A 26,071-nucleotide genomic window follows, 5' to 3' on the forward strand; every position below is an offset into this window, starting at 1 on the left:
CACAAGTTTATTTTATAAATCCATGACTGCTGAAAATTTCTACTTACAAAACTTTATATAATAGTTCAACTAGTAACTCTAATGGACCCAAAACTTGTGGGCTAATGTTTACTCACTTACAATAAACCCAAAGTATGTTAACTAAGTGCATATATGAAGAAAATAATAAAAATAATTAATCTGACACATAAACTAAAGTTGTTGCACCTAATTAAACAAAATAACATAAGATAGATAGTTTTTCTAGTTTAAGTAATGTTATGAACGAAATTCTCATCCTAGAAACACTAGGATCTTTGTTTCCATCTTTAGATAATCCAAAATAAGCTAGGAAATTGATTACTGAAGTTGTCTACCTTTTAGTTTCCTTATTTGTCTAGGATAATTAATTGTAGCTTTAAAGAATCATCTCAAAGCATAAAAACTCTTATTGTCTTCTTTTAACATTCCTTGTAGGATGAGGAAACTCCTAAAATAAGATGTTATATCCTTGTAAGAAACGAATCATTGCCAAATAGAAAATTCACAAGTCAAAAAAATAAATAAATAACAAAATTCATATAGCTTATTCTGACTTATATCGCAAAGTCTTCATGAACTCCGATTGACCTTAACTTATTTTTTTACCTAAAGTCCTAAGTAAATTTGTTTATGCTTTCAAATAACTTAAAATTCTATCCAAAAACAAAAACATTAACCCAAAGCCCAAAAACTTTCTAATATCATATCTATTTTAATAGATAATTTTAAAATAAAAAAATATATCAATTAAACTCTTCTTATATAATTTATATAATGAAACTCATTAATACAAGATTGACTATTTTAAAGGTCAAAATCAGTGTCAATATTTTTTTTTTCTACCATCAAAATTCAACTACTCTTTCTCTCCTCTCTCAAACCAAAAATTAAAAAATCAAAATAATAAACTTTTAAATCAAAATTGTATTTTAAAAATCAACATGAAATCTATCAATTGGAAAGTAGAAGAACAAAAGTTAGTATTTTTTACTTTGATTCCTAACTTTAGATCTTGTGCCTTCATCAACAAATTAGAAGCAAATAGCTTTTATTTTGGCTATTAAAGATCAAATTGTCCTGGAAAAAAATGTTTATGATCGAAATAAATAAATAAAAATCATTGTGAAATGTGAGAGGGCCTATCATAAAAGCAACCAGTCAATTGAAAACTTCAATCAAACATCATTCCACTGTTCATCTTTGTAGCCAAAGACTATACCTTCATATTTTACAACAATTTTTTGAGTGCAAACCGGGAGAAACCATGTGAAAGTTCTTTGTAGTTTATAACTATTCAGTTTTGAACATGAAACAACCAAACATGGCAGCGCTGCTTCATCCACAAGCACTTCCTCGGTGAAAGAATAAAAAATTGAGCCCTCATATTTCTTATCAGGCTTTGTTGAATCGAAAATGGCTATCTGCATACATTTGATTCCATGACATCCTTACATGGCTTTGTGATTGAAAAATCTGCTTGTGAAGGGACATGCAGCTTCAAAAACTACAGGTGTGATTGGTGCGTTGTCAGCTTTCTACAATTCTCTCATAAAAGAGCAAGCTAGCTTCTGCAGCTAGAACATCCTCCTCTGAAACCCTATACACATTGGAGTCTGAAATACAAAACCAGTGCATGAGGGAAGGTTTGCAATTTTCATCAGGATGTTCCTCATGCGATTCTGATTGCAAACTTCTGTAAACAGTATAATGCCCACCACAAGCTCTTCCAAAATGCTCCACGACAGAAACAAGACGATATACCTGAGGTATTGAAGGGACTAATTCACAAGCTGCACTGACCTGTCAAAAATACCAAAAACATGGAAGAATGTACATCACATTTATTGAGTTAAGAACAATCTCGGAGGTCATCGCATACATCGACCCAAAAGAGCGCTGGGCCAGCACCACTGAAAGATCCAAGATAGCAAATCTCATCCAGCTATTATGGTTAAAAAAAATTCAACATATTGAGTCTCAATATAAGGTAGACGGAGATGACAATGATGACATTTTGTTTATCCTTTTTCTAGGGTAAATAACAAACTCATTAGTTTCAGGAGATCAAAAGCAAGAGCCATGATATAATGAGTTCCTTAACAAGGTGGCATCTATCAAAGAACCATTGGACTTGAAAGCTTAAGTTGTTATCTAAGATAAAAAAAAAAAAAAAAAGCATGGGCGAGGTAGGATTTAAACTTATTATTGCTTGATCAAATAAAATACCATATCAAAGGTCATTTCAACCTAAAAGCTTAAGTTATTAGGATCACCTCATAAAAAATAATGCATACGATTTTTAAAACTGCCCTTTCATTTCTCTTTGTGAGAGCAAAACTTCACATTGGGCTCTATTTAGTAAGTTACATCTTACAACTATGAAACATATGTTATTCCACTTAATAGATTGAACCCATAACTAAGACGTTATAGTTAAACTTGGGACATATTGTCTCTTTTACATTTCAGTGACAAACTAAGATTCAAAATTGTTGGTGAACAAACTACATGTACACAAGAGCATGAGTGCCAAAGCATGTTTCTCAACTCCTTTCTTGACTCGAGCCTTATGCCCCATACACTTCCTAAATATGTGTCTTCAATTATTCAAGAGTTCATGAGCATATGGAGGCCAATATATGTGTCTTCAATTATTCAAGAGTTCATGAGCATATGGAGACCAATTTGGCCTTGGACTAAACAATGTTGTAGCCCGCCCCTTTCCCAATCATACCCTCATCAAAGCTTCCAGCTAGATTTAATCCCAAATGGCTTGGCACAAGGTGAAGTTACTTGAGCAGCTAAACTAGCTAGAGCCACCAAGTTCATAAACTACTAAAGCATTAACAATATTAACTTTAAAAAATGTACGACGAAACATTCATATCAGCAATCATTCAGCGTACCTTTTCATTAGCTTGCGAACTAAAGATGTCCGTGGTTTGTGGTATTTTGGATTGTCCCAGGAAAGCTTCTGCATGTGCGGGGGATCTAAATGCATTTGCAGATAATAATTTTGAAGCATTTCTTTCATAAATGCTGTTCAGCATTCTGGTGTCATATTGCACATCAAAATGGTTTAGATGAGAGCTTGGTTTTTGACATTGCATCTCTTTCATCATGAATGGAAGCAGGTTCAAAGTTAATGGAAAGCTAATGTGGCCCTGCAAGCATCAATAAAGCAGTCTTCTATGACGTTGAATCCTCATTCTATTAATTCTAACATGTTAATACTAAGAAAGTGTCCTTGGAACAAACTGTGAAGAAATCTGGGCATGCGATACCACCAAGCTAAAAATTTGAATACCTGAAGTTTGACTACTTCTCCGAAAAAATTTATAGAAGCACGTTGTAATTGAATGCAAAGAATCTGTAACAAAGTAAGAGTGATGAGCGAGACAACATATTTCACTGCATTTCTACAGCCAAGTGAGATCAAATGCTATTTTTTTTTGTGTGTTCCAATTTTTATTTGAAAAAGGTGGGACTCAAACCTAAGACCTCTCCTCTCTTATGCAAGAGCACCACTCAGCTAAAGCTCTTTTTCTTTTTTTTTGGATAATGCTCGAGAATTTAATTAAACAGTCATCAAGAGACTGACCACAAAAGAAAAAGGTACAAATTAAAGGAAAAGAAAACGTAAAGGTACAACAATGAAGAGTGAAGGCTCCTCTTTTTCCTATAACAAACATGGAAACGACATCAGCAAAGCCTTGAGAAGCAACATATATAGCATGGGATCCCCACAAACTCAGACCATGGATGAACCACAAACAGGCGTAACAATATCCCCAAAAAGTCGCCACCTCCACAGTCAAGCACCAAGAAATTAATGAATCAGAAGCTACAAAGCCCTCCCCCTTCCAATGTTAGTCCAAAGTAAAATCCTCTTAGACAAATAAAATAGCAGGAACTATGTACAAGGGAATAAAGGCTTGAAGAAATTAAAAAAATCTAGAAGCCAGGCGATCATTTTTATCCTAAGACTACATTATCCATGCAAGAAATGAAAGGCATCTGTAATGCATGGCAGATTCAGACTGCTCATAACCATAAACCACAGCTGCTTTTCCTGATATCTGCCATTTTTTATCCCACTCTCAACCAACAACAAAATCCATCCTGCATTATTTAATAACATTCAAATCCAGTTACTTGCTCCAGATGATTTCATTATTTGATTAATGAACACCCAGTAGCTAGATTTCATTACTGATGAAGAGATCCCAAAGCTTTATACCAACTTTCCAGATGGTGATGCCCATGAAAATTCTTATACACTTTGAAGTCTATTATAACAAATAAGAAGTTTGGAATCAAAACTTCATACCTTGGGACTACGAGCAATGCTTAGTTGCTTTAAAGTGCGAGAAAAATTATTTGACCATGGTAGATTTTCTAGATGAACAAGGAGATGGCAGGTACACGAGTCTTGCTCATTACAACTCTTAAGTCTTTTTATCTCCGTCTGTAACACAAAGTCATGAATAACCATTAAGTAGTACATATACAGCACTCAATATCTTCCTAATAATAGGTCAGAAAAATTGAAAAGCCCATATCAGACCAACATAGAAAGAAGAGGCAAGGCAAAGAAGCCAAAAGAAAAAAAAGAAGAAAAAGGATGAGTTCAGGGTGTGCAGGAGAAGAGAGAGATGCATAAAAGGGGTCTGTTGGACATGCACAAATCTGTTCCTTTTCTCCAGTAGGCTAGCCATTAACAATTGAGGATAGACAGATCATTTTAATGACAGGATTACCTCTGTTGCTCCCCTTAAAGATAAATACTTTATTGCAGCAATGTGCCAACAGTGGCTGCAGCTGTAATTCTCAACTTGCTCAGAAACAGTGAACTGCCTGAGGCAATCCTCCAATCTACACCCAACCCTCTAGTATCATGTTCAAAAAAATGTAAGGCAGGCATATGGTTAGTTAGAAACACCACAAAAACAAAATTCAAGTGGTAAAATTAAATAAATAAAACTAAATGTCGAAACCTTTGTTTAACATACAATGGTGGCACCACCTTCAAGCACAGGCAAAAGAGGCAAGCTATGAAAAAATTGAAAATTCAATGAAATCTGCAAATAGAAAAAAAAATGAAAAGGAGATAAAATATGAGGAGAAAATCACAAGATTCAACGCAATTGAGAATTAAAATGCAAGAACTTCAAATGTTAGAACCTCGTATATATACAAAAGCACTCACCAAATCATTATTAAATTACACATGTTCCAAACATCATGCATCAAACTATACAAAATAAAAAATATAAATAAAAAAAAAGGGCAGAGAACGCTGATATTTTGCAAGGAGAAAGTGTTTTATGAGGAGTACAAACCTCAGTCGAACAACTTTGACACGTTAAAATGCTACTAAGAATTCCATCAAATGGTCCGAGGAAGTGCTGCTGCCACCTTTCTTGCTCACTCTGGATCTCAATCCTATTTGGAGTCAGAATTCTACAGTTAGGGGATGCAAATGCATCTGCCAGAGAATGATGTTTTGGAAGATAAGAATCAGAAAATTCGTCCCTTAAAGAGGACAGTAGATGAAGGAATGCTTCTTCAGCATCCTACACACACACAAAAGATGAATCAGTCACCTGGACATCAATATTTGCTCAAATAATTGTGAAGATACATTCGCACCTGTTGGCTCGTCAGATTAAAATTTTGAATATAATGAGCCATTGCAAGCATCACCTTTCTTGGACTCAATACAATGCTCTCTCTGCTAATCACAGACAGTTCTGCAGAAATGGACACTTGTCAGTCGGGTTTCAATAATCATGTCAGCTATTTGTAATTGTATGGTTTCCTGAAAATTCTGAAAGTTAAATAGTAATTCAATGTCCGCGACTCCTAGTAGTTTTCTTGAGGAGCCAATCCAATAATTTATCAGAAATGATATTAGAACTCTCAACATAATCTTTTTTACTTCCATGAGAGCATTGTATCCATTAAAGTCTGAAATTCATTGTGTAAAAAGAAATGTAGGAGTTACAAAAATATAAGTGAATATAAGCATGCATAATTCTGCAATCCTTCAATTGTAGCAACAACAATATTTAAATTATTTTGGAAAACTCAAAGGCCATTCATATAACTTGTAATATTTGTATTCATTTTACCTTCTAATAAAGCAGCCAAAGCCACCGTAAGCTGCAAGCTCTCATTCCATTCCTCACCGGCAAATGATTCCCATTCTTCTATAACCTTTTGAAGAAAAGATTGGAAATTTGAACAGCTACCTAAAGCCTGAAAATCAAGAATTCAAGAATAAGAACATCTTCAGGGGAAAAGCTAAAATAAAAGGACAATTTTTTTTTAATTTTATGCCTCATTTTTAACTTTAAGAAGATAGTTATATTGGAGAGCCAAATTGGCATTTCTAAATTGAATAGAGCTCAAAATTTGTTTAATATACTTTGATGTAAAAAAAATTTGATTGTAGTTGTATTAGTTAATTATTATTAATAAATAATTATATCAATATCAAATATATTAAAATACAAGTATTTTTTAAATGATTTTTTTCCATTGAAATGTATATATAAGAAAAAAAACTATATCTATATTATTCAAAAAACTATATTACTAATTTGACTCTTCTAAATAATTTTTTCAAGATACTCTAACAAAACAGCTTCTTGATTCACTATAACAATTCAAGGCAAAAAAAAAACAGCCCGGTTGGTAGAAAGTGATGATACCTGTAAGATAACATTCAAAAAGCAATTATTGCCAAGATTTTGCAAGCCAGGAAGCAAGAAAAGCTTCTTTGGACGATTATTATTCTCTCTCTGGTTTAATTCCAGCCAAGAAGGCAAGGCACTTAGTTTTAGATTCCAAGATTTGGGATCTTTTATTAGAGCCAACACCAAACCAGCAACCCCCAAAACAGCTGCAAGCCCAGATGCTGAAACCCAATTCGTCTTCATGTGAGATAAAAGATTGTCTATGAGTATTGCCGCCTTCCTTCAGTTGCTCCACAAGGACTCCTCCCGCTGTGACTACTACTAGTAGGGGTATTTGTCCCTCCTAACTTCTTTTTTTAACTGTTCTATTTTCGATTTCTAAAACTTTAGCCAGGAGAGATTGATCATGGCAAAACCTAGAAAAAATCTTACTTACAAGGTTTCAAGTTCAACATCTCATAGGTGTTATTATTTATATGAGCTCATGCTTTGAGGATTAGGTTTCAGGACATGAATCTCAAATATGTTTTTAAAGAGTTAGGTGAGAAACAAACTACAGTAATACTGTAGTTTTTTTATTAAATTAAAATCTCAAAAATAAAAATTATAATTTATTATTCAAATGTAATACTTTTCAGATTTATACTAAAATATGAGCAATATAATTATTATGATGAAAACTAGAAAAGAAAAAACAAAGTGGAAATGAAAAAATACATATATTTTCTGTAACACAAAATCATTTTCTTTTTTATTTTCAATTTTTTTTAGTTTATTTTAAAATAAAAATTAGGAAACAAGTTCATTTATTAAAAATAAAAAATAAATTTTCATCAAAAATACAACAAGATTATGACTATTCTTCATAAGAAAATTGAAAACAAAATTTATAATAGTAATTTATATGTATAATAATATAATTGTAAAATATTAGTATTATTTTATTTAAATTAAGAATTATCATGAAAACTTTATACATGTTAACTAAAAAACAATCCTGTGTATGATATTTATAATAAAAATAAATAAATTTATAATATCAACTAAATATAAAAATATAAAATAATAATAATAATAACAATTTCAGTGTTTCACTTTGCTAAAATGTTTTTGTATATAAAAGAAAAAATATAGTATTATTCATTATTTTATTTGTTTTGAAAAACAGCAAAAACAAATTTAAAGAAATATTTTAGAGAACTCAAAAATGTACCTTCCAAACTCTATATAAATTTTGAGAACTAGAAAATACTGAATGGATACTCATTATAATCAAAGGTTTTTAGATCTTTTAGCCTAGGTTTTGTCTTCTAGAAAAAAATAACCTCTATGAATTATTGATTAAAGTGCAAATAATACCTGAAAAAAATTGAAAGTAAAAATTAGTGATTCTTTTTTTAAAAAAAAATCACATGTATTTGAGGTTATTTAAGTGTAGTGTATTAATCACATGATTAATACTAATGTCAATTTATATATATATATATATATAAACTTAACCTAAATTAACAAAAAAAAATACTATTAATTAACCTTAAGTACTGTTTGCATTGAATAAATTAAATATAAATTATTTACACTAATGTTTTCCTTTATTCATTGCATCTATAAGCAGCATTAAAGGATTTTCCATTTAAAAACTAATTTTGTAATTAGTTCATTTAAAGTGTTTTCCATATAAGTATCTAAATATAAATGTTTTGTAACTCGAATGAAATTTAAATTATTATCATTCATTTTATAATAAATATTTCAAATTAAACATTTAAAACAATAAAAAAAAATAAAAAAGATGGTGATAAAGATTATAAAAAAAGGAATAAATAAATTATTATTATAAAAAAGCCTAAAGGAAAACACTATTTTACTATTTTTTTTTAATGTTCAACCAGAAGGAGATGTATTATGGACCGTCACATTATATTTATTTTTGTCCTTATAAAATTATATAGTTATAGTCACTAAACTTTTTTCTTTTCAATTTCATTCTCTCACATTATGTTTGCATGGTTTTAAGTTTTGCACATTTTTATATTTGCTTCATTTAGCGTGTTCGTGTTGGCATTAACCATTTCATCATTAAATTTATTGTAAAGGATATATCGACAAAGTTAAGGGTAAACAAACAAATGGTTATGTTTATGATAGCTACAAAATCTTAATTGGTCTTTTAAAAGTTATAGATAAGGGACTAATTAAGTTAAAATGAAAGATAACAATCATCTGATATATTATATCTAAGGTAAGTTGCATCGTTGTTTGTTAAAAAAAAAAAAAGGTTTTGTTGTGTTTAAGATTTTCTAAATTGATATGTTTTGTTTTAAAATCTAAATTAAGAGAGTGGTTTTTTATTTATACTTGAAAACGACTTTAACCCCACTTAAAAAACAGTCGGGTATTGGACCTGATTGAATGGCGAGTTATTGATGGGCAATGAACCTGCAAGGAATACGTGGATTCGAATAGCTACAAATTTCACCACCCACTCTCGATAAACATGTATAGAATCACATCGATCTAACCTAACTTGCTCACAACATCAAGGAAGATATTGCAAATACCTAATTTGTTCATTTTTTTCATCATAACCATGTTCTTTCAAATTCAAATACCTAGTGGTCAACATCTAAAAATAAAAGTTAAAAGGAGTCATTTAATCTCGAGTTGAGTTCTCAAAATAAATGACAACATATACAACATAACTAATAAAATACACAATAAGCAACAAAAACACGTATTTGTTAGTTCAATACCTAATAATCAACTTCAAAGGATAAGAGTCAAAAACATGTCCTTTAATCCTGGGATGAGCTTTGGAGATAAATGACAACTTATATATATATATATATATATATATATATATATATATATATATATATATATATATATATATATAAACAAACATAATCATAAGAATCATAAAATAAATGACATAGATGTGTACTCACCAATTCAAATACTAAATAGTCAACATCTAATAATTAAATCCAAAAATGAGTCCTCTAATTCCGAGTTTGAGTTCTCTAAATAGATGACAGCTTATACACAAACACAACATATATGCATAAGACTTTTTACATCAAAACCAAACTATCATGCCATGAATAAGCTAAAAAAATAACTCAATCTTCTTAACCTAAATACAAGGTATTGATTCCGTCCTTGTTCCACCTTAAAAATAAACTTTTAGTGGCTTTATACCCTCGACTTTGCCACAAAATGGTGTGAACTCCCACACTCAAATATTTCATCACAATTCACATAAAAATTAATAATACATTAATAATCATTCAAAATAAATAAATATTTATTTAGGTTCAAAAATGAACTTAAGGAGCTACTAAAATCAGTTGAAAGTTGCTGGAACAGTAATAGCGCGTGGGCTACACGCTTTAGGGCAAGAGGCCGAGGTTGTGGAGCATAAAATAAAATAAAAATAAATAAAAGTTTTGAAAAATATTAAATGAATATAAATTAAATGAAGTCCATTGAAATATATATATATATATATATATATATATATATATATATATATATATATATATATATATATATTTAATTTATCTATTTTTAAAAATACATTGAAAAATAGAAGTAAAAAATGGGTTATGACAAAATTAAAGGTCAACATTACAAAATAGAATATTACTTTATTATTTAAAGAAAGAGAAAATTACCCTGAACTTCCTGTAGTTTAGTTATTTTTTCATTTTGCCTTCATTTTTTTAGAAATTACAATTTACATTATATGCTAACATAATTTTTCAAATTAAATAAAAAAACAAAACTAACCTCATATAATATATCATAAACATCCATAAATGACAAATCAAAAAATTTCTCTATTTTCAGACATGATTTCTCTCCCTTATCCCAAAAAATACAATTTTTTAACCCAAATAAACCTAATATAATGGTTTTAATCAATTTGTTTAACACTAGTATAGCCATCCACAACATCAGTTGTGGCAACAACATATGTAATCTAATAATTGTACAATTGATTTCTCATAAGAGCATAAAAAAAATATAATATTCCTCAACATAACTTTTCTTGGCATTTTGAAAGGAGCATAGAGGGAAAATATCTTTAACAAGAGGATTTGTATAGCTGCGTGTTTGTGAGTGTGGTTGCAATTGCTTATCAAAGTGTTTTTCGTGTCGAAATGCATCAAAATGATGTTTTTTTATTTTTTAAAAATTATTTTTTAGATCAGCACATCAAAACGATCCAAAACATACAAAAAAAATTTAATTTTAACAAAAAATGTTTTTTGAATTGTTTGTAAACATTTGTGATAGGAGAAGGAAAGGGAAAAAAGATAGAGAAGGAGACCAAAGGGGTATTGATGCAATGAGAATTAGAGTTCAAATTAGGAAATTTTTAGTGATTTCATTTAGATTATGTTATAGAATTGTTTGTAAACATCTATTTGTTGTAGGCTTGTTGGAGATTGAAAGGAGAAAAAAAAAAAAAAGAATAAGAATAAAAAGGTAGCCATGAGATTTCATATTTACAAAAGGAAGGGATGTAAAGGATGCCTTTTTTATTGTTCAAAAAGATTGGAATAAAGACATTAAAGAAGAGAACTTGCTAAGCGATAAAGATTTTAAAAGTCCTAAAAAAATTTATTTATTTGCAAAACAAAAAAGAAAAAGAAAGAATAAGATAGTTAAAAGATGATAAAGTCATCCTGGTATGACAATTCATAGAGCACTTTTGCCTTGGATTGTTTGAAATGTTCAACAATAAAAATAAAAAGACGAACGTAAAGTCATAGTATTTTTTAGAATTTTAAATTAAGCTTTATATTATGGATGAACAAAGCTTTAAATTCTCTAATGTAGAGAACATATTCAGCCCTAATAATTACTTAAAAAATAAAATGTTGATGTATTTTAGCTATTCTCATGCTCATTTTTGTGTTTTTTGTCTATTTTTTCTTGTTTATTTCTAATTGAAAAAAAAATAAAAAAACTCAAAAACATGTTTTCTATGCATTTGCTTTCATTTCCTATTTTTCAATGTTTTTTCAAAAAACCAAAATCCCAAAAATGTATTTTCAATGTTTTTAAGTCATTAACGCGTACATTTTGTAATTTCAAATTACTTTTCTTATCGAATTGATGCTAGCATTGTTTTCCAAAAATATCAAAATACAAAAAAAAAAAAAACAAAAAAAAACAAAAAATCAAAATGTAAAGAAAAATGAATGTCATAACCCAATTTTAAATCTCTAAAAATTCTTTTATGTAAACTTATTTTCCCTAAAAAAATTAAAAAATCAAAAAATATATTGCAAGGTCACAAATGGACAAGCAATTTAAAGGTAGTCAAAATAGACTGAAGAAGAACCTGATCATATAAATTAAAAATTTAAGGGTTAAATTAGACCAAACAAAAAAGGTTAAGAACTCAATCGCAACAATAAAAGGTCTAATTGAAAAAAATATTGAAGATTTGGATAGATTTGCAAAATAATTAAGTTTGGAAACTTAATTGAACTTTTAGTGGGTCTAATTAATTTCATTAAGGGCTTAATAAAAAACAAAATTAAAATTTGAAAATCAATTTAATTAAAATTAAAAAAATTAATTAAATCATTAAACTTCTCATAGATTTAATTGATTGAGTTGAAAGCAAATTAGATTTGAAAGTCTAATTTCGGATAAATTGCAAGAGCTGTAAGTCCTGGGGACTAATTTTTAAATTCTAATAAGTTAATTTTCCAAATTAGGAGCTTAACTGTGAAGAAAAGAAAATTTGAAGGCTAATTAATAACATAATTAAAGAAATTCAAAATTGAAAGTCTAGGATTAGAATGAAAATTCACAAAACCCTAATTTTTAAGGATTCAAAACAGGCGACATGCCATTTAGGTTTTAACGAAGGTAAGGGATGGCGTGTCCTTCAACCACTCTTCTTCTTCTTCAGCCAGGATGCAAATCCGATTTCAATCTCGGTTAGAATTTAGGTTCAATTTCATCGGCTCATTAATACAATCACACCAGGATGCAAATCCAATTTCAATCTCGGTTAGCATGCAAATCCAATTTCAATCTCGGTTAGCATGCAAATTTCAACAGAATAAATTAAGTCTAAACTCCAGAAATTTTCAAATAAAATGAAACCATTCAAGCTGGAGCATTGCAATTTTTTTGAAAAATGAAAAAGAAAAATAGGTTGATAAAAGCCCTCAAGCCCCCACGAAGGCAAAAGCTCTTTGGCGGCCACTGCGGATGTTATGAGAAACAAGCAGCCTTTGAAATTAACATCATTGAACTCAATTACAGAGAAAGAGAATCTTACAATTAAAAAAAATTGATTAATTAAAATAATATTCCACCCTCTAATGATCAGCAAGAAACCAAACAATACTGCTGACAAAGTGAAACGGATGGATGTTAATTAAATATCAGGGACTCTTTCACCCCCTAGAGCACTCCAAAGTTCGCTAAAGGGGCAGACGAAAAGTCCCAAAAACTGATAAATCTGATTCAAGTTGCAAAGAAAATCAAGCAGCTGGGTCATTGTGTAAATTTGCAAAATAATCGCAAAACTGGATCAAACTCTATGATAAACACACACAATCAAAAGATGATAAAAGATTCAAATGAGAAATGAGAAAGGGAGAAAGGAAGGGGGGCTCAGACATCCAAGGAAGGAAAGATGCAGCAGAAGCTCTCAAGCCTTGGGCGAAAGGCGAAAGCTCTTAGGCGGCCACTGCGAATGTTCTTGAGAAACAAGCCTTTGGATCTATCATCATTGACCTCTCTAACATCATCATCCATTCATTAGTATATCCATAAAACAACCAAGAAACAATTACATAGAAAATTGAAAGACTAGACGGGTTAGGATGGATTAGCCATTTTTATACGGGGGCAGCGCAGAGGGTTTGGATTTTTTAGGGTTTGTGCGTGATTGTCTTATAGGCATAGCAGTGAACCGTATTTTTAAAAAAAATTAAATATGTTTTTTAAAATAATTTAAATTAATATTTTTTATTATTTTAATGTATATAAAAAACTATCATTCTAATACATTTTTAAATAAAAATTATATTAAAAATACTTTATGCCAATATTTCAAGCACGAAATTAAAATGTTTGAGATTTTTTCTGTTTTTTTTTTTAATATTTTTAGCTTGAAAATGAAAATATTAATTGATATTTTTATTATTTTGGTATTAAAAATAAAATTAAATAAAATTAAAAAATATTATAAGAAGCACCCCCACAATCTTAGACCCACACTGCCCAGATAAGATTTGTGTAATGGAAGTGGAACCATCTAAACGCGGTTCTACTGGCTGGAGTTCAATAACCTGGGCTGGGTGCCCATATCTGTTTTCAATTTTATGGGCTCATGTTTTTTTTTTTTTTTTTTTTTTTTTGTGAAAACTGATGAAAACCAAACCTGCTCCCTCGTGTTCAAACCAAATCTTGTGTCAGTACAAATTTATTAAATTCTTTTAAACGAGCTAAGGTTAATGTAAGAATGCGACTTTAAGATTATTTGAAGAAAGAATTTGCTTTAGTTTTAGTTTTTGATTTACTAAATATCTTTATCATAAAAAATATATAATTTTACCATGTAATTGCTTCATCTTATTTTAAAATTACTATTGTTTTTTTAATGTAAAAAAAAATATGGAAGTGTTGTATTTTCTATTTGTAATTGACGAACAAGACATTTAATGTATTCCAAGATAAAAATATTTTTGATTAACTCAGATTAACTTAAATTATTTTATCAAATTAACTAGAATAGAATAAAAATATGAAAACAAAAATTATTAAAATATTTATTTAATTACTATTAAAAGAGTATTATTTAGATACTCATATAATTAATTACTCCACTTGAATATAATATAATCTAGAAATAAAGATATTTTGATTCTAAACCAATTTTAAATAATAACTTAGATCTATTCTTGATTAATTTAAAAATTCAATAAACTACTTTATTTATAATATTTTAAATCAATTAATTTAGAAATAAACTAAAATTGATTTGTTTTTTTTTAAAAAAAAGGGCTATGCCATGGGGGCAAACCTGGTCTGAATTAAAAAGCCTTAGCAGCCACATGCCCGAGCTTTTTTTTAATCTTGACCTTAGGTCATCCGCTCTTTAATTTATTTATTTTTTAAAAAATTAAATATGCAACAATTGCTGTCCGTAGTTGCAGTAATGGTTAGAAAATCAAGGGGTTTTTAAAATTAATTTCTCAACTCATTTTCATATGAAAACACGCTAGATATCTCAATAAATCAATCTTTCAACTCAAAATTAACATCTCTAAATCATTTCAAAAATACAATATCAAATTTTTTTAAAAAAATCTCTCTCGAGTTCGATTTACTTTTTCAAGCAATAAAATTTTTTAAAATCATCAGAACTTTTCTTAACAAATGAAACACCAAATTTAACTATTTTGGTTGCTAGAATAGGAAAAAACATAACTTTCTCACTTCTTACTGTTTTTAGGTGAATTTAATGGGATGAACATAGAATTTAAAGAATACAAGAGTTACTGAAACACCATATATTTTATTATGAAAATGATGACCATATACATCCACATCTACTGATAACAAAATGCATTTTTAAAGTTGTATTTTTATTCATAATATTTATAAGGAAAATTATTTGTTTTTTAATTATTTTTATTTAAGAAAATATTTCCTTAGTATTTTATTTTTTTTCTATTTAATTTAGTTTTGTATACTAACCGAGTAGATGAAAATCATATAAGAAAAAATAAAAACACAAGTAACACAAAACTCTTTCAAATAAAGCTACCAAATGAAAACTTTAATTTAAAATTTTATTACCGAATATTTTCCTTTTAAGTTTCCTTTTAAAATAAAAACTAAACCATGAAATATTTTCTTTTCAAGTAGTCTTTTGAAATAAAAACTAAACTATAAATATATTATTTAGTAGTTTGTAGAAATTATACATTCTAAAAAACATTATTTATATTAATCGTATGTCTAAACTGAATAAGAATAAATTAATTCTCAAATTAACTAGAAAAAAATCATCAAAAAAAATATTTGATTTTCTAAATGAAACATGGAAAAAACAAAAACAAAACTATAAAAATATTTTCAAAACTAAATAGAAATAAAGATGACTAAGAAAACAAATAATTTTCCTTAAAAATCCTTTGCTTTAAATTCAAAAGGGAATCATGTTAAATCATGGCCTATAAAATCTAGAAAATTTATTAGGACCATGAGTTTGATCAGACACAAGAACTTGAGATCCATATTTCTTATAAGGTCTCCCTCCTCGGCTTGATATTCACATGCATGGCTTAAGAAATAAGATAAATACTTGCAGATATAAAAATTGATGTGATTTAATATAGAAGAAAAAATTAAGGAAACATTTAGTTTATAGAAATAGAAGTTTCTAGGAAAGGATAGGTCTGAGGTTTTTTTTTTTAAAAATGAAAAGAGAGAGAGAGAGAAAGGAATATGATATCTATCTCGATAGGGAATATTATGCCATAATACTTTTATATATATATATATATATATATATATATATATATATATATATATATATATGAAGTGTTGGTCTAACGATTAAGACACTGCTATATTCCTGTACGGATAATAACACGAGTTTGATCTCCAGGAAGCGTATTTATTGGAAGGGGCAACTATGAATCCCGAATGGAACTAATTTTACCCTTTAAAAAAATAAAAATACGAGGATAACCGAGTAAAAAAATATATATATATCTCATATCTAAAAATAAGATCTCAATCCGAACTTTTTGACAAGATAATTGACAAGTGTGATAGAATTTTGGGTAGGTTTTTTTTCTCAGATAACCCAGAGTTTTGAGTCCTAATAAAAGAAAAAAAGGAGGTGTGGCATGCGTTTAACAATTCCAGGCCCATTGTGAAAAAGCAGCACAAACACCACGGATTTAAGGAATTTAATTAGATATTAATCTATCCATATTGTAATGGGAACAAAATAGAAATACGCCAATGTTATAGCTTCAGTGTCAAAGTCACTTGCTATTGTACTCCATTGATGGAACAAACACTCTTGAGTGATCTTAATCACCAACCGGGTGATTTGACTGCAAAGGTTGTGACAGAGAAAACGTGTTGTACGTATTTGGGAATCAATCTTGTAGCATTTGTGTGAGGATTAAGTATCCATATGTATGTAATGCGGGATGTTCTTCATCATCATCATTATATTTCTGTAGAAGATAACCTAAATTGTTAAAAAATATATGATTTTATAGAGAAACTTTTGTATTCCTGTAGACGAAAGCAATGTGACTGATCAAAATACGATGAACATAGAATTTAAGGGATGAACATATATGCATGGCTATAGTTTGATAAGCATTAGTGTTCTCCCTCGTAGTTTAAACTCTTGAGTTTTAAACAAAGAAGAAAGAAAAAGAAAAGGTAAAAAAGAACATACTCTTTCAATTCAAAGAAAATAGCAAATTAACATGAGTTTTACACGCAGTCTGTTCGGAATCTAAGGTGGCTTCGCCTGGAGTCTCTAATTCCATCGGTTTTTATATCTTTACAGGTTAAAAGAAAGATTTAATATTTCAATGCATTAATTTGTTGCACCTCAGCCTCACCATTGAATCTGAGAAAGTGACTTGATTTAGTGCTTGATTTCAATCTAGCAATGTATTGAAGATTGATCCCGTCAAAAATCCCTACCTGGGATGTCACTAAATAGCACATACCCCTGGCAAGCAGCAAGTGCAACCACATTATCAACCAAGAAAAAACAAAAACGCAGAGCAATTCTCAAGAATCTATCTAGGAGTAGCTCAAACCAAAGAATTAAGCCCTCCAAAGACACACAAAAAGGGAGAAAAAAGAAAAGTGTGCTTGGATTTCATATCCAAGGTATTACAAGCATAATTGATACTTCTGTATCTCAAGTTAATTACTGTTAGTTCTTTAAGCCATGATTTATAACCTAATTACAAAAAACAAATTTCCATAGACTAATTAAACCCCTCCTAGTGCAATATTCTTTGCAAGTTACACTCCTAAATAACCATGTACTAATATATATATATACACACACACACTGCAATAATTGTCCCTCCTATATATTGAACTGTATGTGCTAGCTAGCTCAAAACCGTAGTAGATGTGTATGATGAGTACTAGAATAGACAAGACTCTTGTCGTAGCTCAACCAGAAATTTCCATTTTTTTAGTTGTGGATTGGAGGCTTCTTTCTCGCTGGAGTGTAGTCCATCCCAACCAATTCCTCCACGTCTGGTAAACCATTTTCTTTTGATGGAAACATATCATTTTGGTCCTTTTTCTCTGCTCCGTGGTTGCTAGCCTCTCGCAAAGTCCTTGCTGCTAGAAATATAAGAGAAGAGGAATCAATTAAGGAACAGTTAATCTACAATATCGAAACTTCAACTCTAGTTGTATAAAGATCGATTGTCAGACATGGAAATTAGTTTACCTCTAGCACAAGTGGAAACAAAGCAAAGAAGGAAAAAGGCTACAAGAACAAGATGATTGCGTGAAATCTTTGCCATCTTAGGACTTCTTTTTGGTTTATGTCAATATCTTGTTTTCTTTGTGTTGCCTCTTCAAACTGATCATCTCTTATATAGAAGTGGATTGGTACTTTGATGCCTACATGCTTGGACATGTGTTGCAGTCGACTGTGACCTAAATTTTTGTAGTAATTCTACGTGAGCAAATGTGGTCTTGTAAGTGTCAAAATCAATGTCTCCCTGCTGTCTCTGCATGAAAATGCTAGCATAGACAAGACCGGCCTCCTGTTGAAAGCTAGAAATGTACCAGTTGACGGGGGTCACTTTTAATGCCTGTGTGTAAGGTACCTTCTATCTTTTCTCTCTTAATTTCTTGATTGTTTTACTTCGGATTAACTTATTTAATTTCATGTAAATTAATATACTTAGATGTTCAAGGCCCTTTGCTATAAGAAGTGGGATTTCTTTCATATCTTTCTCTCCTTTTTTTGTCAAATCGAGATAAAACACATTCAGCAAGGCTGTTTTCAATCACACCTCAAGAGATGAAATATCCGTCTTGAAAATCCCATTTGATTGTTTGCTGGGAAAGAAGGGTATGATTCCGCGTAAGGAGACTTGTTTTAGCTGTGAGGTGCTGTGCCACAAGAATCTGCTAGAGCCCAGGACCATTCTTGAAATTTCTGCTCAAGATACTGGAAACCTTGCAAGGTAGTGATTGTTAGATGTAGCTGAAAAGCATGATAAGATAGCCAACGTCATAGAATTTATATAATTAATTGTTTCATACTATCAAATTCATTATAAAAAAAAAAGAGCACAGAAACTGTGTTTCACTTTCTGTTGATTTTTAATTAATAATGGCGCAAATCATCTAGGCCCAAATGGCAATAATTGCATTTGTCTTATTTTATTTCCTTGTATTATTCATTTGTTGGCAAGCTTATAATAGAGAGGCAGGCAGCAAATCATGGTGTAGAGGTGAATTGAATTTATTACAGTTTAGGGATCAGGGAACAGCTTCAAGCATGACAGATTTCTGGGCCCTAGTTCTTGCATACCGAAAAGCAGACGCTAGCTGCATTACCAAATCACAAGGAAATTTCCCCTCAAGTGGCGAATGAAATCAACGCATAAAAGTTAGCTAACATGACAGTGTTAAAAAACGCCTAGAGATTTAATTACTCTTGTTCATCGATCTGATTGATTCAATAGAGATTTGGATTCTTCTTCTTCGAGAAACCATGCATTAATCAGTGGAGGGAGAAAAACCGACATTGATGGAGGCTATCATCATTTCTAGATGAGCTGATCAGCTATGTTTGTACAAGAAAATCACGTGAAATACACTCTGGACTATCTGCTTAATGGAACCCTACTTGCACTCATACACCAAGCATGTCTAATCTTCCAAATTACTACTTAATCTACGGATTTTTTTTGCTCACCTCTAATTTAAGTTCACCAATACTCTGTAAATGGCAAGAGGCAATTAAGACATTAGAGTTTTATTAAAATCTTCAATTTTCTTTTTTATAATGTTTCTAATTTCATTTTAATTCTTTGGATATCTATCATTTTATAAAAAATTTATTAGTCATTCAATTTAAATTAATTACAAGTATTATATTTTTCAATTTGATGCTTATTGTTTGGATTTCTAATTTATTTCGTGATTTTTTTATATAAAAAAATATAATTCCTTCCAATTTCACCCTTTAATTACAATATTTTTTTTTCTATTTTTTATATCAATTTTAAGTCTCGTTCCTTTTTTAAAAATTTTATCATTTTACTAAATTGATTTTTCTTATTTCAATTTCACCCTTCAATTAAATATAAAATTTATTTTTTATTTTTATTTTAATGCTCATTCTTTTAATTGTTATTTTTTAAAATAATTTTGTATAATTAAAATTCTTTTTTCAACTTCTTCATTCAATATATAACTGATGAGGAATTTGACTTTATGTTTTTCCAGATTAGATGTTTTAGATTTAATAACTCGAGTCACGGGTTTAAAAAATCAACACATATTTTTTATATTACAAAAAAAACTTTGAAGTTCTTTTTATTTTTTTATCAGGTTATTCCAATACTTGATTATTATCATGAATTTCACAAAAAAAAAAAAATTAATACAGCTCCACGACAAGCATGGACACCGATGCTAGTATATATTACCAAAATGCCATAATATCTTTCAACAGCTGGGACCTTGGTGATAGTTTGCATTAATTAAGAGTTAAATCGTACGTATTCCTTTGTCGTCATTTTAGAGTGATTATAAGATTTCCATTTACAATTGAGAATTTAGAAATGAAAACTAATGTCTCAGTTGTAATTAACTTCCATTTCCTACCAGCAAAGTAGGATGTCAAGACAAGGTGAGGGCTACAGCCACACCCCTCCCTCCTCGTAGTTATTAGATATGGCTAAAATTCTGATCTAATCCAAAGTTCATATCAAGAATTTACAAAGATTATCTTAAAATTAAATTGTTTTTATTAAAAATATTTAAATGGTATTATTTTAAATATATTTTTATTTTTTAAAATAAAATAATATTATTTAAACAATGATTTAAAAAAAATCTAAAAGTTGACTTGGCTAGGTCAAATTAGTTTTTTATGTTTAGTAGTGTAATGAAAAATAAATTTAAAAATACTTTTTAGTTTTTTACTATATTATAAAAAATGAGTTGGAAAATAACTTATTAATATTTTAATTCTTTTTTAAGTTTATTGAAAGAATAGGGACTAAATTTGACATATAAAACAATTGAAGGAGGTTGAAATTGAAAAAAAATAATCTAATTTTATAAATTATTTCAAATAAAACAAATAGTAATCAAAATAATAGAAACCAAATCTAATATATAAAAAAATTAAAAGATGATGAAATTAAAAAAATAATAATTTAATTTCATATATTATTTCAAATAAAATAAATAGAAATAAAAAGAATGAGAACATAATCTGATAGATAAAAAAATTTAATTAATAAAAGGATACGAGAAAAGAAATATCAATAAAAGAACGAAGATCATAATTGATATAAAAATCAAATTAAGTCAAATTCTAAGAAATAAAATTAAAGAAAAATATATTCAAAACAACATATACAGCAATCAAATATTAAATATCAAATTTAATATAATTAAGAAATAACAAGATATTTTTTTTAATATTTCGCAACTTTTAGAAAATAATGTCTTTCATCTAAAATAAAAAATATATATATTTTTCTGAAAATAAAAAAAATTCTTTAAATAAAAAGTATATACTAGCTTTTTTAATGGTAAATAAATATAAAAACATTTTAAAAATTAATTTTAGGAAAACACTTTTTTATAAAATAAACGGGTATCTACCACCCATTTTTCACTGCTCACTGAGAGTTGGGGCCCCTTGAATACTTATCAGAAACCTAACAATTAGAACCATCCAATCTACTGAAGTGAATCTGGCCCACTAAATGGACGGGAACCGGGGAGGTTGGGCTTTTTCATCACTAATAGGAGAAGCTGCTTTTTTCATTAACAAAAAAATATATATTAAAAAAAAAATATTTTTTATTTTTTTAATTTTATTTTTAATATCAACACATTAAAACAATAAAAACACCAAAAAAAATTGAATTTGAAGCAAAAAATATTTTTTAAAAAAACTCCAGCTGAAAAAAAAAAAGCAAGCAAGGATGCCATTAGAAGATTGCTAACTCAATAATCCAATTTCTGTTGTTGGAATTAGGATGATTAATTCATGGTAAATTCAGTGAGGATAATAAAGCTAATCCATGCCTTTAATTATTTTTTTTAGAAATATCTCTTAAAACCAAACTATCAGCTCAAAATTGAGCACGTGTCACACTTTCTTGTCAAGCTTGATCATTAATGAAGTTAATTTAACATTAATTGTGCATTAACTTCGACTAAACTTGTATTAATCTCAGATTCCAAGACTTATTTTACTACGATCGATATTGAAAATGAGTGTTGGAGCTGAATGGAGCCGAGCTTCGAATAAAACATGATCTGAGAGTAATAATGTTCTTACAATTATAAAATGGTTGTTTGTATCTAAAATTTCTTTAAATTTGTTGACTTGGTGACCACTGACGACGGCAATCTCTGTTCACAAATCATGCTTCGATCAACAACTTGGTTTACCTTGGAGACAATATAATTGACAATGGGGGCTTCCTGTAACCCAAAGCCATGGCCAACCTCGAGATATAAAACTAGGTGGGAAGTTTGTGACCACTCTCCCACGGCTAGCGAGCACCTCACTTTTTTTTTTTTTTTTAGAACATCCATGTCTAGCCATAGAAAATTCATATCAAATAATTAATTTAATTCAATAATTTAAATTATTAGATTATATATCAAAATATGATTTATATTATTCTCTAACATATTTACTTAAGTAAAAGTTATTTGGACTTAAAACTTGCACATGTCAATACTACCTTGTGTTTAATTTTTATCAAATAAATAAAAATAATATGATTCGAACTTGTGACAGCTTGATATTAAGGCTGTGATATTATATCAAAGAATTAATTGAACTCAATAACTTAAGATATTAGATAAAATTTTAAGATATAATTTATATTATTTTCTGACAAGTTGATCAGTCTCATCGAACCCGCCATCATGATTAGACACGATAATCACCCCGGATAAGGCTTGAAAGTGATTCTATGAGAAGGTAACTGTTGCTGAGAATGTCATGGTCTGGCATGAGCCGGGTCCTTTAATGTCATGGGAGAGAGCAGCGTCGATTCATCTGGGTATCAATTGCTTTGCCTTTTGGACTCATCTGGGTCCTTTATGGTTGTTGGACTCGAGGAAGGGTGCGAGGAACGATCACAATAATGGTGGCTGTGCTCGGCTCTTGTTGGGTTGTAGTTTTAGGTCATTTTCAAGATTTTTGGCACGTAACTAGTTATTATTTTCTCGTGCTATTGGGCCAGTCTGAGAGGTATAAGGGAGCAAGATCACATGGATGTGTTGCTCATCAACACTACCTCGATGTGGACAAAGTTAGGATGGCCTAGCAAACCATGGCCAGAGCATTGAAATCTCCTCCGGTCAAAGTCGGCAATTAGTCTCTGTAGACCAGTGTAGATTTAGCGGGAGGGTGGAAGAACTGGGAACAACTTCCAAGCAGTATCAACGAGTAGAAAATACGGTGTTTGTTTTGATTACTCGAGCCAAAACAATGTTCAACCATTCAAGAGATGGAAGGCTTTGTGAGGGTCCGCGGCATTGAGAAAAATTGATAAATATAAATAGACATATCGGTAGAATGTTTTTGTTGATGTATTATGATGAATTTTTCTGACTGAATGTACCTCAGTAAGCATCAATGAAAATACTCTTTTCGTGTGTGTCTATATATATATATATATATATATATATATATATATATATATATATATATATATATCGAGAGAACTACAATGAAAAAAAACTAAAAAAAAAAGAAGTTAAGAAGACGATGATGTGTTGTTTTTACAGACAGAATTTTATTAAGGATTCCTCACTTCAAGTAAGCAAAACTATCCTTTTTTTATTTGAATTCAATTTCAAAATGTTAATTTTTATTGTATATTTATTTTGTTTAGGTGTTTACTTATTTTATGACTTTTTAACATAGAATTTTGTTGTATGAATGTATGATTTGTACATATTAGGATTTGTTTAAAATTTTATAAAATTATATCTGTTTGTAAATTGATGAAATTTAATTTGAATTTGTGATGAAATAAATAATGGTTTTTTTTACGGGTCCAATTTATGTTTTTTCAATTTTATTGTTGAGTTAAATTTTTTTGTTAATGTATAGAAATTTGAATTTATATAGAAAATTGATAATAAATTAATTATACCATTAAAATAATTTGAATAAGTTTGAGTTAAACCAATGTTGTATTATTTATTTAGTTTACATAATTAATTAATGCATGTTGTCATCAATATTCTATATAGGTGTTACATAAGTAATGGATATTCGTTCATGGATGTATCGAGATTCACCCGAAGATAATTGTTATATAGAAAATAGATAATCGTTCATAAATTATTTTTAACATCAATACATTAAAATGATCTGAAAATATAAAAAAATATTAGTTTAAAGCAAAAAAATAAAAAGTTTAAATTTTTTTAAAATATTTTTAAAACATAAAAATAAACGGGCCTTAAATTTTTATTTTATTTTCTATTTGTTTAAAAAAAATAAAAGAGAAAGATTTGAAAAAAATGATAGCGATGCTGCGATTTTCCAAGAAGAATGAGAAAAATTATGATGGAGAAGCTGCCACATCAACCAGCAAAAAAAATATATATGAAAAAATTGCAAACACGTGCCTGCTCCATGTGAAAAATCAGATGATCTTGGGCCTGTAAACTCAAACTCTCCGCCTGGTTTTTATTTCCCTCAATTTTGTTTAAAAAAACGTAGACGTCCGGTATGGCGGTATCATTTGAATTTGATAATTAAAAAAATCGGGATTCAAGTTTTTGAGCTAAAAAATTTAAATTTCTATTATTTTTCATCAAAAAAAATATATAAAAAATATTTTATAAATATTTATAACTCTATTTCTAACAATAAAACACATTTTAATCACTCTAAAAATTTAAAATTAAATCATTTAAAAAATTCCATAACTCCTATTTATTTTAATACATTTTATTCAATATCACTAAAAATATAAACCGTTTGTATTAAGTTTTTCTCTCAAAGCTAAATTTTATAATATCAAAATTAAAGTTATTGGCGACAAGAATTTAAACACTCGAGCTTTATCTTTTTTTTAAAAAAAATTTTTGGCTATTTTCTCTTTTCTCGCTCAAAATTTAAGGACTAAAAGGTAAAAATAAAATTTTCAAGGGCAACTTAAACAATAAACATGAAAAAGGATGTTAATTTTGTCATTGTTCTTTTAAATATTTTTTTACATTATTAAGAATTTTCTCTTGTGAAAAATGATTTATTATTTAACCCTAAAACAATTTTTGACGACTCATACATGCAATAATATGCAATCCAAATGAAAAAATCTTGTAGAGGCAATAACAAAACTCTGGAGGACCAAATTAGAAGGAACTAAAGTTGGATAACCGCATTGAAATAAGTATAAAATTTGAGGAACCAAGAAAGGAAATTTATGCAATACTATTTACAGGAAAAGTGCGAGGATGAAAGTATTTTATTGTTTTTTTAAAATTAATTGTTAATTAAAGTTAGGTCCCGTTTATTTGCTGGAAAGTAGTTTTTTTTTGGAAAGTGAATTCCGGAAAAGTGAATTCCGATATTTGGTAGTGTAATGGAAAATAAGTTGGAAAACACTTTCCAGTGTTTGGTTATGTCATGGAAAATGAGCTGGAAAATAACTTATTAATGTTTTATTTTTCTCAAGTTTATTAAAATAATGAGGAAAAAATCTTACAAATTAAAAAGTTGAATGAGAATGAAATTGAAAAAAAATATAATTTCATAAATTATCTCAAATAAAATAAATAATAATCAAAATAATAGAGATCAAATCTAAAAAATAAAAAAAATAAAAGGTGAATAAATTAAAATAATAATAATTAACATTTCATAAATTATTTCAAATAAAATAAGTAACAATAAAAAAAATAAGGACCAAATTTGATAGATAAAAAATTTCAATAAAAAAATGATAAAAAAAAACAAATAGCAATTATAAAAATAAGGACCAAAATTAATATAAAAATTAAATTTTAAGAGATAGAATTGAAAAATAAATATTCAAAACAAATTATATATAGCAATCAAAAGT

General features: G+C 28.8%; 1 protein-coding gene, 1 long non-coding RNA gene and 2 other non-coding genes across 6 annotated transcripts; all 4 read right to left on the minus strand.

Moving 5' to 3' along the window:
* Positions 1–1,163: 1,163 nt before the first annotated feature.
* LOC7456283 (ubiquitin carboxyl-terminal hydrolase 27) lies at positions 1,164–7,230 on the minus strand. 2 transcript variants are annotated; one of them, XM_052454622.1, is made up of 11 exons: positions 7,033–7,229; positions 6,738–6,998; positions 6,156–6,282; positions 5,674–5,774; positions 5,364–5,597; positions 5,034–5,102; positions 4,782–4,910; positions 4,352–4,489; positions 3,329–3,391; positions 2,928–3,185; positions 1,164–1,821 (listed from the first exon to the last, which is right to left on the minus strand). In XM_052454622.1, exons 2-11 carry the CDS (start codon positions 6,963–6,965, stop codon positions 1,549–1,551), a joined length of 1,620 nt encoding a protein of 539 aa, XP_052310582.1. In that variant the 5' UTR covers positions 6,966–6,998; positions 7,033–7,229; the 3' UTR covers positions 1,164–1,548. The 2 variants fall into 2 exon arrangements, with proteins under 2 accessions (XP_052310582.1, XP_024461497.2); XM_024605729.2 differs by lacking the exon at positions 3,329–3,391 and having other exon boundaries at positions 6,738–7,230.
* A 5,828-nt stretch (positions 7,231–13,058) lies between these two features.
* LOC112328279 (small nucleolar RNA snoR99) lies at positions 13,059–13,166 on the minus strand. The gene has a single exon (XR_002983034.1). It is a non-coding gene; the product is annotated as a small nucleolar RNA snoR99 (small nucleolar RNA).
* Positions 13,167–13,366: 200 nt separating this feature from the next.
* On the minus strand, positions 13,367–13,494 carry LOC7457152 (small nucleolar RNA SNORD14). Its single transcript, XR_002983027.1, has one exon. It is a non-coding gene; the product is annotated as a small nucleolar RNA SNORD14 (small nucleolar RNA).
* A 4,103-nt stretch (positions 13,495–17,597) lies between these two features.
* Positions 17,598–18,571, minus strand: LOC18100991 (uncharacterized). 2 transcript variants are annotated; one of them, XR_002982903.2, is made up of 2 exons: positions 18,217–18,571; positions 17,598–18,104 (listed from the first exon to the last, which is right to left on the minus strand). It is a non-coding gene; the product is annotated as an uncharacterized LOC18100991 (long non-coding RNA). The 2 variants fall into 2 exon arrangements; XR_002982902.2 differs by having other exon boundaries at positions 17,598–18,107.
* Positions 18,572–26,071: the final 7,500 nt, after the last annotated feature.

The sequence above is a fragment of the Populus trichocarpa genome, chromosome 7 (assembly GCF_000002775.5).
Source record: "Populus trichocarpa isolate Nisqually-1 chromosome 7, P.trichocarpa_v4.1, whole genome shotgun sequence".
In the NCBI taxonomy this organism is placed as follows: domain Eukaryota; kingdom Viridiplantae; phylum Streptophyta; class Magnoliopsida; order Malpighiales; family Salicaceae; genus Populus; species Populus trichocarpa.